Raw genomic sequence first — 13,895 nt, 5'->3', positions numbered from 1 at the left:
CTTCTCCATAGTGCACACATGCCCTTGGAGAAAAAAGATGTGCACTCCACTACACCTGCAAGAGTTCTCTTAATCTGAGACTGGATCTACATGCCTTGAGCCTTGTGTCTTCAGTAACTGGGATTGGGGAAATAGGTTTATCTCTTCACGGCATAACCATTAGCACTGCCTTGCACATACATTGAGACTATAAATTCAACGTGCACAACTTTTAGTTATCTCTTCTTTTCTCCCAATGCATCACTAAAATGGTGTGTGCCCATGCGCTCAATGAACTAGTGCTCCCCTGACTAAGATTAAGAATCTGCCTTTTTGTGTTTATTTTATGTAGGGTAAATTTTCTTTAGTCTAGGTCAAAAAGGAACTGACTGTTAGTCTCACTAGTGTGATATTACTGCCTTTAAGGCATGTACATTACAGCCTTGCTCTGAGATTAAAATCCTTGTCTAATGGAGCTATGAATCCATTCTCTCAATACTACGCATTGTCTGTGGATTAGACAGACAATAGTACCTTCAGAAAATGCTACTTACAGGTAATAGATTCTCCTGTGTCTCATTTCCATTTCTTAATGAGCTTCCAGCTCCAAAGTTCCTCTACAAAAATCTCTTAATCAAATTATTGAGAGGTGTTGCTGTATAGTAAGATTACCACAGTATGGGCTAATTCTGCTTAAATGCGCTGAACATTTAGTGTGTCTGTTGCAAAAGCAGCATTCCTGAGGACTTACAATCTGCCCAATATTCTCTTTCTCTCTTTCGTGGCCCCGAAAACTATTCTAGCAAGGAAAATAAATAAACTATATGAGGGCGTGTGCAGTGAAACCATTGCTGAATTTAGTCATGTATGAACAAAAACATGTGGAATGCTACCCTGAGACACTGGTCACAGAATAGTGGAATGACTTCACTGTTACTTAGTTTCAGGGAAGCCAAGTTTTCAAAGGTAAACTCCTTTCCCACTTTCCATTTGCTGTATGAGGGTTTATTGGCAGGGCCTTGACAGAATATGGCTCCTTGATATAATCAGATTAATCATATTTAAGAGAGTATTCTTGTCATTGAAACCTTTTTAGATGCCTCTAGATCAAGGATTAAACTCTGGTGTCAAAGGCAAACTGGCTAGGAAAGCTATCTGTGTTCAAGAAGCAGAATTCTGCCTGCATGACTCTTGTCACTCCTGCTGTTGAATTCTAGCAGGCAAAATGTAAGGGGCTCCTGGCCTTCCTCTCAAGTTGGCTGGTCAGCCCTCTTTGAGGTTCGGAGTACTACTGGGTAAAGTGGGGCTAAAAGCCTTGCCGGGCTCGTGGGCAAGGCTGGAGGTAGCCCTGGCAGGGGTGGAGCCTAAGGTGGAAGGGGTGGGGCTAGAGCAGCCAACTCTCAGCACTGCCTGTACTGCAGACCATCACCCACTCCCTAGCCCTCAGTGCTGTTTGGAGTGTACCACGCTGCATTCCAGCAACTGTTTAAAGGTCTCAGGGTGGCCAGCTGGGAACTCCAAGCTCTTTTGTATCCCAGGCCCTGTAGCAATTGCCCCATTTGCGCCCTTCCTTCCTCTCTGCAGGCCTGACTGGGGAACACTAGACCGTGGCTTTCCTCCTGTCTCTCTACTCAGTGAAATGCTAGTAGTTGCATTCTGAGCCCTGGGGAGGATAGGAAATGGAAAAAAAGTCATTTGTAGCACCTTAATTTTCCTTCCTCCTTCCCATGATGCATCAGCGAGGGACAAAGCAGTGTTTAGTCTTCAGTGTAATAGTAAATCTTTTTATTGTTATGCCAGACGGTCTGCTCTGCTTAGCAAGAGCTCCTCCCCCCATGAATGCAGAAAAATACTAGGAAATAAAAATAATCATTAAATGGAAAAATACAACAGGCACAATAGAAATATGGATTGGGGAGGGGAAAAGTGTTTGCAGGAAGGGGCTAAGGTACTATTTTTGTACAGTTCTGAAGGATGTGCAGCAGAGAGGGAATAAATTCAGATTTCACTGTACTATGTATGAATTATTTCTGTTTATTGTGTTTTCCTTTTGATCTTACTGGATACATCTAATCTAATGTTTGTTACTTTGTATTACAGGCATTTTTTATTTTTCTTTTAAGACATGTCACTGACTTATTTATGCATGTTTCATACCACATTATTTTTGTGCAATATTTTCACTTCATTCCATACTTTGTATAGTTTGTTGAAAGAACAGAGGAAAACATGAGACAAGCTGGAGATTTTGACAATAAGAATGCAGAGAGCCGTCAGTGGTCTGAGAGGACCAGTGAGGTAGGTTTGTGTTAATATCACTGTATTGTATTTTTAACATAGAGTTACGTGTTCTGGATGTACAATTACAGATATTTAACTTGCTACATTACAACTGGGTTTCTTTTTGCTGGATGTTTAGAGTATACAAGTCTAGCCTTTACAGTTCCCTGTAAGCAGGTAGAGTCCCCTCCATGTTTTGAACAAAGGATACTAGTGAAAGTAGTTATCTAATGAAAACACCTTTTTTCTTTTTGATTTTTTTCTCATCTTAATTATAGATCATAAACATTAGCCTAAATATTCTCTTCAAGTTTGTCTGTTCCTAGGTATTTCCCTTCAGGATTTCCTCTCCTAGTCCCTACTTCCCTTTGATCCAGAAAGATACTCAGCATTTCTTAAGGTGTGTCTACACTGCAGGGCTTTACTCGAAATAAACTATGCAAATTGAGCTATGTCAATTGCGTATCTTATTTTGAAATAGCTTATTTTGAAATAGAGAGTGTCTGCACAGCATTTATTTTGAAATAGAGCACTCTTCCTCTGACTTCCCCTATTCCACATACAATGAAGATTACAGGAGTCGGAGTAAAAAGTTCTCCAGCTTGACAGTATATTGTCACTATTTTGAAATAACTGCCTGTTGTGTAGATGCGGGCTAAGTTTTTTCAGAATAGTGGTAGTTATTTCGAAATAGTGTTGCAGTGTATACATACTTTAGAGGGCCCAATTCCAAGCCTGTTAAAGTGGGAATCTCTTTTTTAGTGTAATCAGGCCCAAAGTGTGTCTGGAATTGATGAGAGTCACCTGTTATGATGATTGAGCAAAAAATTACTGTGCATCTTTGTACAGGTTTCAAACATCTGATATCAGGATGTCTCAACAGAAAGTTTGCGTTCCTGCTCAGGTTCATAGATCTGCTATCCTTTTCTTCTAGGATTCAACAGAGATCTAGTAAATTATGAAAAACACATAATTAAGATAAATACTATGTTTCTCGTTCAATTCAAAATGATCATTTTTAAATGTTAGCATGTAATGTGCCTTAAAATTTATAATTTCTGCTTATCTAGGCATGTTCTCAGCTGCCTTTGGATCATCATCCTGATTTTGATATGCAGGTAAATGATACAATATAAATAACCTGTCGTATGGAGAAACTTATAATAAGTATGTACTTAAATCACTCATTGTTAATGGTGCTAAATTCAACAGGTGCTAAAGTGTTTTGAAATAAATGGATAGACTCCCACTGATGAAAATGAAAGCTGCCCCATGCTCCGTGTGTGCGTCCTGAGGGCGATCTGTGGAGATGACTAACTTGGCTTCTTGAAATAGTGTTTGCAGATCTTAATTATAAGCGTTCATGTGCTATGCGTTGTAAGCTATGGTACAAGTTAAAATGCTAAAAAGTTTCTTGAGTGAGCATCAGAATGTTCCAAACTATAGTTATGAAATGGCCTTCATAACTGGCATCTTCTGAGTAATTACCGAACCAGCTCTGATCCTTAGTCATTCCCTTTTTTTCAGTTTTCTTCAATTAGCTTGCCTTTGTGGATTCATCCTGGCCCTCTGTATTTTCCACTTCACAATCTTACAAAGCACTTAGATTTCATCAAGGTAGAGAGGTATTGAAGGAAGTTGATCAGGGAAGTCTTTTATAATTGTAGTTTGTAGTGTTTGGAATAGGGATGTAAAATCCCGTTTAATTAGTTAATCAGTTAAACATTAAATCAAACTGGCAACTGATTAAATGGGATGGGCTGGAGTGGCTCAATCCTGCCATGGTCTGGGGCTGCTCCAGCCAAGTTGGAGGGCCAGTGCCTGCAGTGCACCAGGGCAGAGCCCATCACAGGCAAGGGCTGCTTCAGCCAGGCTGAAGCAGCTCTCTTCCCGCAGTGGGCAGGGAGCTGCTCCAAACCCCACCAGTTAATTGTAAGTTAACCATAACTGTAATGGGCAAGGCTTACTGGTTAACCATTTAACATCCCTAGTTTGGAATGCTGATTGTTAAACCCCCTAATGCTTTCTGTTGCTTTTGGTAGTTCTGTGGCGTCTGGTAGTTTGTATAGAGAATTTTAGGGGCAGCTAACCCAATTTTACACACACTTGAACGGTAAACACTTCAGACCACATTTTGCCTTTGGACAGTCATACCAAGTGGGCCTGCTCACAAGCATTTGAGGGCAAAATTTGATAATTAAAGACATGTGATTCAAATGTGAACTAATCATGGAATGAATTACAACCTGTGGACCACATACAAGCAGTTTCATTAGCCAGGTAAGCATACATAGATGAACACCATTAGGAAAAATGACTTACAGTAGAGTCCCTATCATCCGACCTAAACGGGACCGACACATGGTTGGATTACCAAATATGTCGGATGATACGGACTCTACTGTACAGAGCAACGGAACAGCTGCTGCCGCTCCTGCCAGGATACTTCCAGGCAGGAGCAGCAGCAGCTTCTCCTAGAGAGCAAGGGAACAGCTGATGCCACTCCTGCCGGGGATGTCTCTCTAGGAGAAGCTGCTGCCACTGCTGCCGGAGCCACTTTGTTCCCGGCAGGAGCGGCAGCAGCTGCTCCTAGAGAGCGACGGGGCAGCAAGCGGGGCCATTCTCCCAGCCCATGCTGTATCCGACCCTGCAGCTCCCGGGGACAAAGAGCTGCAGGGTCTGATAAAGTGGAGTGTCGGATTACCGGGTGTCGGTTAATCCAGACTCCACTGTACTACTAAACAATTGATCTCTATTAATTAACCATATCAAATTGATGTTCATTAGTTCCTCTATTGATAAATGGTAAATTGAATGTCTATGACTGTTTTATAATGTAGATTAAGACTCTAAAAAATTACAAATCATGATTATGAATAGATTGCAGTCCTGAACATAATAGAATGGCATGCCTGCCTAATAAGAAAACATTTGCAATTTTCTCCCCTAACAGATAGCTCCTTCAGACTATTCAGATGGTTTTTGCAAAGGCAGACATTATAGGAATCCAAATAAGCCTCAGCTTGAACATGATATTGCTGGCAAACACTTTGGCAGAATAGAGATGAGTGAACATGAAGCAGAAGAGATCAGCTTGCTCACATCTCTTTTAAATGAAAATGGAACATCTGTACTTGAATCTAGGTAAGCCTGAGGGATAGACACTACTTTTGACAGTATTTCTATTTGAGGAGAGAATAAAGTAATTTTGCTAAAGTGAATTTAGATAATGGCACTGTCTAATTTACCTGAGAGATTGGCAAGGCTCCTTCAGAGCCATTTCAGTCTATCATACAATTAAGTAATTATGAAACATAGTATCAGTAGGAAGACATCCTCATGAAAAATCCATTACAAGAAAAGTTTCTCTGAAGGTATTGCTTCAAGTCTTACTATGGGAACTGATCTTGTTGAGGATGTGGGATTGGTGGCGTTAATGGGCTAAAAAATAATTCTTTGTCCTTTTTTAATCCAAGTATTTCAAAGCACTCTACAGTGATTTAAATGGGAAAAAAAGACCCTAAACCCTGCATTAGTGTAAGAAAATTAAGTGTGTGTGAATCTGGGGACAGGAATAATAGTTAAAACTATTTCACAATGTTAATTATGATCTGTGCTACCAGTATCTGTATAGCACCTGTCCTGGAATTGAATTTGTTTGGGCAGGTGCTTATTCCCACACGCAATTCCACTAAAGCCACTGGAGTTTTGTGTGAGTCTATAGGTCTGCCTGCTGAGTTCAGATTGTGGGATCAAGATCTATAATTAAACTTCTTAACTCCCTCTGAGTTTGGTATTTAAAGGCACAGCCTTTTAGAGACTGGATGTATTGAGGGACAGATAGAAGTGACTTGCCCAAGATTATTCAAGAATGGTAGAACAGCAGATACAACCCTGTGGTTCTTATTATCATTCCCCTTCTTTTAAATATGCCACAAGTCAACATTGTCTCCTTCAGTAGCAATTTCTTTAACCCTTGTGACCTTAGGTAGGAAGCTCTGCCCGTAGAGTGTGGAGGAAATAAAATAATGCCTTTAACCACAAGTGCCTTTCCCTGTAGCTGACTGATTGGTGAGCTTGTCGTGCTTGCTTGTGAGAACTCTTGTTTTTACTAAGATCACTGAAAAGGAAGTTTACAGCTCTGTTTCACAGCGGCACATTAGCTTTTTCAACAACACATTAAATCTCTTTTGAAAAGAAATCCCCAGAGCCAGAGTTTTAGAAAAAGGCCTTTAAAATAGTTTTTTCCTCAAGTATATGTAATTTTATGTTAAATAAGAGCAGATGGTGCTCCAATGATTCTCTGGTTGATGTCAGTGTCAGAGCTGTGGTGATCTTAATGAGTCACTCAGTCGCCCTTGTGCAGTTCACTTCAAACAGACTCTCTCAAGTGCGTTCCAGCTTTGAAGTCATTCCAGTGTCATGGTGTTGTATATAGAACCCTCCATGCTATCATTTTACTGTAGTTGGTCACACAAGAAAATCTACAGACAAAAGACTGCTGGAAATAATTACCTGTTCCTCAGCAGGCACCCCCGAAAATATAAGCAAAAGTATGATGGCAATAATAATGTTCAATTCATTTAAGAATTTCAAAGCACTTCACCAATACAAGTGATTTTAGAAGGTTCACAGCATCCTTGGATTATTATTCCCACTTTACAGATGGAGAAACTGTGGCACAAAGAGGTAAAAATGACTCATTCACAGTGAGTGGCTGAGTTGGAGCTAAGACCATGTCTACATTAAGAATACTTTACAGGACAAAGCACTCCTGTTGCTGTTGGACTATACTAGCAAAGTTGTGCTTTGTATTGTTATAGTAATGCCAGCCACCATGAGTGAAACAAGCTATATCTATAAAAGCAATAGGCATAACTATGCCAACAGTGTGTTGTTGAAAAAGCTATGGACTTCTGCCTGCACAACGATGTCAGTCAGAGATCACGCCTCTTTGTACCCCTGACCAAAATAGCTTTGCCAGTAGAAGTCTATTGTCTAGACTTGACTCCGTTCCTTTGGTTGTAGGATACTGAATTATATCCTCTTCCTTTGCATTGTCTCCTGCTCTTTGGTGACGCTTCCCTTCTTCCTCTCCCCCCACTCCCCCACCCCGGACACACACACATTTTCCTCCCCAGATTGTAATGACCTTATAATCAGTTGTGTGTGACTTTTTTCAGAGGTCATCAACATCATTCCTTCTGCAGACCAGCAAGAGTTTGTGGAGAGTTCCTCATGCAGTGTTCTCAGTGGGCCCACTTCCAGGATCTCTGATCCATCATGCAGCAAGGCATTAAACTGCCTATAGGCAGATACACAAGCCCAGATTCTGTTTTCTGCATTTGAAATCAGTTCTACAGTTGAGTCTACTCAACTGGTTCTATGTTCTACATTACTATTAAAACCAGCCAATAAATGTAAATGATTTTAATAATCAAGAAAATATTGAGTGGCAGATGAGGCAATATTTCTGTCTTAAAAGATGAATATGTAATATTGTTTTATATCTTAATCTTACTTAAAAGTCGGGGAATGAGCAATTCTATCACAATCATCTGTAGCACTCTTGTGTGCAATCTTTTCTGTCCTACTATAAATTACCATATTGACTACAGATGAGCCTGCGCTGTTGAGTAACTTAATTCTCATTAATGATATTAGATGCTCGAAAAACGACATGAAGAGCATAGTTAGCGTCCTCCATTTCAAATGCCAGCTGTATGCAGGCAGTTGTTTTTAAATGTCTATTTATATGTTTAGCGGCACAAACAGTTCTTGATTAGACACATGGAATCAGCTGCAGAATGTGAGGGTTTGTTAGATAATCACAAATGGGAGGTGGGGATGCACTCTATATGATCACAAATGGGAGGGGAAAATTTCCACAAGAGAATCTCTCTATGAAAAAATTTGAGAAGCTGTACGCTACATTTTTTGGAAAATAAAATGGAATCTCAAAGGCATCTACAGCGTGTCATGGCTCTCCAAAGTGTTCCATAGCAGGTGTTCTTGTTTTCTTAAACAAAAAAGCAAAAAAAAAATGTTGTTTTTTCCCCCTCCTTGGATAAAGCAGACAAGAACAAATGAAAATTATAATTGCGCTGTTAGATCATCTGGGCACAACTGAACAAGAATGTTCAAGCGAAGATATAGAGAATAAGGATGAAAAAGATCTGAGGCAAATGATTATTCAATTAAGAGCTGAACTGAGACATTTCAAGCAGGTCAATAAATTCTTAAAGCAGCAAGTTGAATTCCAATCAACTTTTGATGGAAAAGAGAGGTTTTATCCAGATGCCGCTCCACAGGTTAATAAGGATATTGAATTGTTAAAAGTGGAATTGAAAGATGTAGCTACACAAACAATGACTATAGAGGGCAATGTCATAAGACTCAAACATGAAGGCAAAAGGGGAACCTCAGAAGAAAAAACAAAATATTCAAGATTAAATGCAGAAGCTCAGCAAGAAAATGTGTCTAAGAAGGGTGAGCAACATGAGAGACTTTCAGTTACAAGCAGAACAAATAAAGTAAGTTTATTTAAGATTCCTTTTCTAACAGTTCAGATCAGATGTAAAGATATGAAAAGAGTTATTTCATTTCTAAAGTTAATCTTGTTTTTCATTCAATTTTAAAAAAAGGGATTTGTGCCAAATATATTTAAGATAATTGTATGTACTGTACAGTGCCTTTCATCCTATGCTTTAGTGTGATTTAGAAACATTGATTAATTAAGCCTCAAATGCCTAGCACTTGATACCAGTAAGTTGTATCAATTTTAGAGGAGACTAAATTATGGAATAAAGTCTTGATTTTTTTACTGCCTTTTTACTTGGTATAGTTCATGAGAGTATAAACTTTGTGAAAGTATACTATTCTGCCTTGGTATTGTTTTATGTCTAAGAGAATTAGGCCACAAGCAGTCCTTTGTCTCAGTCCTCTGGTTTAATTGAACTTTTTACATTGCCTCTTTATTCCTAGATCAGTACGTTCAAATTTTCAGAACTGGCTTCTGAAATTATTGGTGCTCTAATATTTGAGTGTAGACTGTTTGCATGTATAAGTCATGGGAAAGGGCACCTAGCTGCCTGATCTGCAATACATATTGCTTATGTTATGGGAACAAAATTGTGCATACATTGAGGTGAAAAATCGAGTCTACAAAAATGTAGAGGTTGAACCTCTCTGATCCAGAACCACGGATGTTACTGGACCAGAGAGCTCCAGCAGCTAGGAGTGGGGGCTGACTAGGAGTCCAGTGGCTGGGAGCCCATCTGGAGGGCCAGGAACAGAGTCGGTCCTGGGGCCAGCAGCCCGGAGTCCAGCTGGGGGGCTGGAAGTGGAGGTGGTCCTGTGGTCAGTGGCCCAGAGTCCAGCCGAGGGTTTGGAAGCAGAGCTGGTCCTGTGGCCGGGGCACAGTGGAGCCTAATAGCCAGGGCCAATAGCAGGGTTGGCGGCTGTAAGAGGAGCCTGACCAGGAGGCTGGTGGCCCCCAGAAAGAGCCCAGAGGCTGGCAGCAAAGGGACCAGAATTAACCATCTCCAGTCCACCAAACTCTCAGGTCCCAAGGATACTGGACCACGTATATGTACATGTATAGTTGCAGTGGCAACCTTAGAGGTATGTTGAGGCCACTTTGAAGATTTAGCCCCAGTGCAGTAGAGAAGGACATCTCTTGGTATTGTGCACTACTAACAGAGTGTTTGTAGCCTCTTCTGACTAGGGAATAATCTGTGTGTTTGTATTGTATTGATCAAAAGGCTTCTATGGGCCAGCATTACCAACAACTTGGTATTTTTTTTCTGGATCAAGCTGAAATATGGAACTGAAAGAAGGTTCAGGGTTCTCCTTCAAGTGATGTCCCTGTTGATGCTTCAGTCAGGTGTTGGTGCATCCTTGCCCTGGCGATCAGAGATTTTTAGCCTAGCAGTGCTTTCCCATGCCACACATGTGCAGCAGTCATCTGTTTTCGTCCGTTAGCTGCATGCATGGCGCGAATGTGCTTCAGTTCCTTTTATACCATCCTTGGCAGAAGACAGAGCTTCCAGAAGTGTTCTACTTCACTGAGAAAAAGATAGAAATACATAGTTAGTTGTTGCAGTTTAGTCCGTTTTAGAGGTAGTAGCGTTAGTTATTGTTAAAAAAAAAAAAAAAGTTACTTCCCATTTTTTCTTCCTTCATTTGCTTCTTACTCCAAGTTCTTACTTCCAGTCACAATTATGCAAGGCTCCCCTGGATTTAAAAAATGTGACTCCTGCAGAGACTCAGTGCCCACCTTAGATGGGCATGCCTCATATATAAAGTGCATAGGTGAAGGCCATGTGGTGCAGAAGTGCCCACATTGCTGAAGTATGACTGCCGGGGCCAGGAAAGGCTACAAGATGAGGCTCAAAAATTTGCTCGGGCAGAAATCTCTTCAATAGCCAGAAGCCAAAACAATACCCCCCCCCCCCCCCCCCGGAACTTGTAATACCGAGAAAAAGAGCTAACTTCGTTGCCCATAAGGGATTCACATAAGTCCCAGGATCTTCTGGCGTGTTCCCTTCCTGCTGTTCCATCCGTTTTGCATGCTGGGAGCTCACCAGTGCTGTCAGCATCCAGCATGGTGCATAAACAAAAGACAACACCAATCAAGGGTGCTGAGCCAGAACCCAAAAGAAAGGGCACCATGCCTGTGCCATCAAGGCTATTGCCCACAAATATGCCACCTCTGCCAGTGCTGGAGGATACCAGAGCACCGCAACTACCAGACTTTGGCACCCAGCAATACTTAAGCATCCCTCTGCACCGCAAGTGCCAAAGTCTAAATAGAGTGAACCGCAGCTTCAGCGCTGGACACTACCATCCGCTCCTCACTGGTGCCAACTGGATAATATGCCTCCCCATTCTCCTAGGATTGTGGAACCTAACTCACACTGATGTTCTTCCAAAACATTTTGTTCTCTTCTGTGACATTATCTACTGGTACTGGACCTGGCATAGGACAGGGCAGTCGGTTTTCCTCAGAGCATTTCTACCAACGGCTTCAGTGAGCTTGTGGCACTTCATATCACTCTCCTCAGATTCCTTGGTTCAACTACCGAGGGCCATATCCGCCCCAACAATATCAACCCCAGTGGCCACCCTGGGAACCAGGGGACCAATATCTCTCTCGACTACTTCATTGGCACCAAACTCGCCACTCAGCAGTACCTCACAATGTTCACCATAGCAAAATCTCCCCACAAACAGTTCAATCATCTCCTGCTCATCTCCTGCTCTCCCCCTCCTTCCCCTCCCCCCATCAGCCATGACTCAAAACGGTAAAAGAGGATGATGACATATCTCAGTTGGACTTAGACAGCCATCCCCCTCTCCAGCAACCTTCATCCTCCTCAGAAGAAGTGGTTTTTCCTCCTCCTCTTCTACACCAGCTGACGACCTGAAACAATTTCGGGAGTTATTTGAAAGGGTAGTGCAGTCACAAGCCATACCCTTGTGAGAGGTGCAGGAAAACCAGGACAAACTATTTAGAATTTCACAACCTTCCATGTCTTCCAAGATTGCATTACTGATAAATGAGGCCATCATGGGACCCTTGGAGGCAATATGGCAAACACTAGCCTCTATTTCACCCACCAACTGCAGAGCTGACAGAAAATACTTTGTCCCTGCAAAGGACATAGATTTTCTGTTTTCTCATCTGCCGTCAAATACTTTAGTTAATTCTGTCTGCCACTGGTCTAGACAACCACACTATAAGTCAACTCCTCAGGACAAGGAGCACAAAAGACTAGACATCTTTGGGAGGAAGGTCTATTCCTTGGCTATGCTCTAGTTCCAAATTACCAACTACACAGCCTTCCTGGCTAATTACAACTACTCCAGTTACGCCACATGTCAAGATTTTTTCATAAACTCCCAGAACAAAAAAGGCCACAGTTCCAGTCCATCATAAAAGGGGGCCAGTCCATTGTCCAAACAGCACTTCGAGCGTTACAGCCACACTACTAGTGCTCGCTTCACTGCAATGGTGGACCTGCCCACAAAACCTTCTGTCTGGAGTCCCCTCCATTGCCCAGATCTCTCACGGGTAATCACTACAGACCCCTCTCTTCTAGCTTGGGGAGCCCACTGCAGACACCACATAGTGTACAGCAGATGGTCACAACAAGAGACAAGACTGCACATCAATATCTTAGATATCTGAGCAGTCCACAACACTTGTCTCCATTTTTTGCCACTGATCCAGGGCCATACTATTCGTGTCCTCGCAGACAGCACTCCCTATATGTACTACATCAACAGACAGGAGGTGCCCGATCAAGCTCACTATGTGCCAAGGCAGTCAAGTTCTGGAATTGGTGCATCGAGAACAATATTACATCTACTGCAATGTACATACCAGGCCAACAGAACACAAGAGCAGACAAGCTGAGCAGATATTTCTCCCGACACCACGAATGGGAACTCTGCCTGCCAATCATTTTACCCATTTTTCGGCAATTGGTGTTCCCAGTTATAGACTTCTTCACCAGGAAAACCAGCCTCAAATGCCATTGCTTCTTCTCCCATGTGGGTCAGGGCAAACACTCTGCAGGGGATGTGTTTACTTTACCATAGACAGCTCCTCTTTCATATGCATTCCTGCCGATTCCCCTAATCCCCAGAGTAATCTACAAGATCTGAGGGGACCGAGTGAAGATCATTCTGATAACACCATATTGGCCGAGACAACATTGATTTCTGTACCTTTATTACCTGTCAGTTGCCAAACCCATTCAACTCCCTGTCACTCCTCAATCATTAACTCAACATAACAGACAAACATCTGAACCTTCAGAACCTGAAGCTTACAGCTTGGCTTCTCCATGGTTCCAGAACAATGAACTTACTTGCTCCTAGAGAATGAAACAGATCCTCCTCAGCAGTCGCTGCCCTTCCACAAGGCACACCTATCAAAATAAATGCAAGAAGTTTCAGGAATGGTGCAGCCAACACAATCTATAAGCACATGCCTCCCCAATACCTACCATCTTGGAATGCTTGATGGACCTCAGTGATGCGGGACACTCCATTAGCTCCATAAGAGTCCCTCTGTCAGCCGCTGCTGTTTGCCACAACCCGGTGAACCTCGGGGTTTGCCTATCCCATCACTTAAGTAGTTCTCAGCTGGTCTTTCAAAGGCATGACCCCATATTTGTCCACTCGTCCCATCCTAGGACTTGAACCTTGCGTTAGACTCTGTAACAAGATCTCCCTTTGAACCCATAGTGATGGCCCCAATGCAACACATGGTCATGAAAGTTTCCTTCTTGGTTGTGATCACATCGGCACGACGAGTAAGCGAAATTGCTGCCCGAATGGAGGACCCACCAAATACACTCTTAACTAGAGAAAAGATCATTTTCAGACCCCATCCAAAGTTTTTACCAAAGGTTATCTCTGACTGTCACGTGAATGAGCCCATTTATCTCCCCACCTACTACCTTAAGCCGCATGCCTCCCCGAGGCAGGCGGCACTACATACCTTCGATACAAGAAGGGCTATCACATTCTATATAGATAGAACAAAACCCTTTAGAAAATCTAACAGACTTTTTATATCCATGTCCAGTTCCACCAAGGGAACAGCCATCTCCGCAACGTGCATA

The 13,895-nt window shown here is 42.1% G+C and overlaps 1 protein-coding gene across 5 annotated transcripts in view; it reads left to right on the top strand.

Moving 5' to 3' along the window:
* Window positions 1-13,895, top strand: part of CDK5RAP2 (CDK5 regulatory subunit associated protein 2) — a 176,797-nt gene that overhangs the window by 96,130 nt on the left and 66,772 nt on the right. For 4 of the 5 annotated variants that reach the window (XM_089772988.1, XM_089772987.1, XM_006129080.5 and 1 more), the window contains 4 exons: window positions 2,185-2,277; window positions 3,330-3,377; window positions 5,213-5,403; window positions 8,333-8,792. In XM_089772988.1, coding sequence (XP_089629114.1) covers window positions 2,185-2,277; window positions 3,330-3,377; window positions 5,213-5,403; window positions 8,333-8,792 — 792 coding nt within the window. The remainder of the gene's footprint in view (window positions 1-2,184; window positions 2,278-3,329; window positions 3,378-5,212; window positions 5,404-8,332; window positions 8,793-13,895) is intronic. The other variant, XM_089772986.1, reaches the window with a different exon arrangement.

This window comes from Pelodiscus sinensis, chromosome 23, assembly GCF_052426305.1.
Source record: "Pelodiscus sinensis isolate ZL-2025 chromosome 23, ASM5242630v1, whole genome shotgun sequence".
Classification (NCBI taxonomy): domain Eukaryota; kingdom Metazoa; phylum Chordata; order Testudines; family Trionychidae; genus Pelodiscus; species Pelodiscus sinensis.
This window is presented reverse-complemented; position numbering and strand designations above follow the sequence as displayed.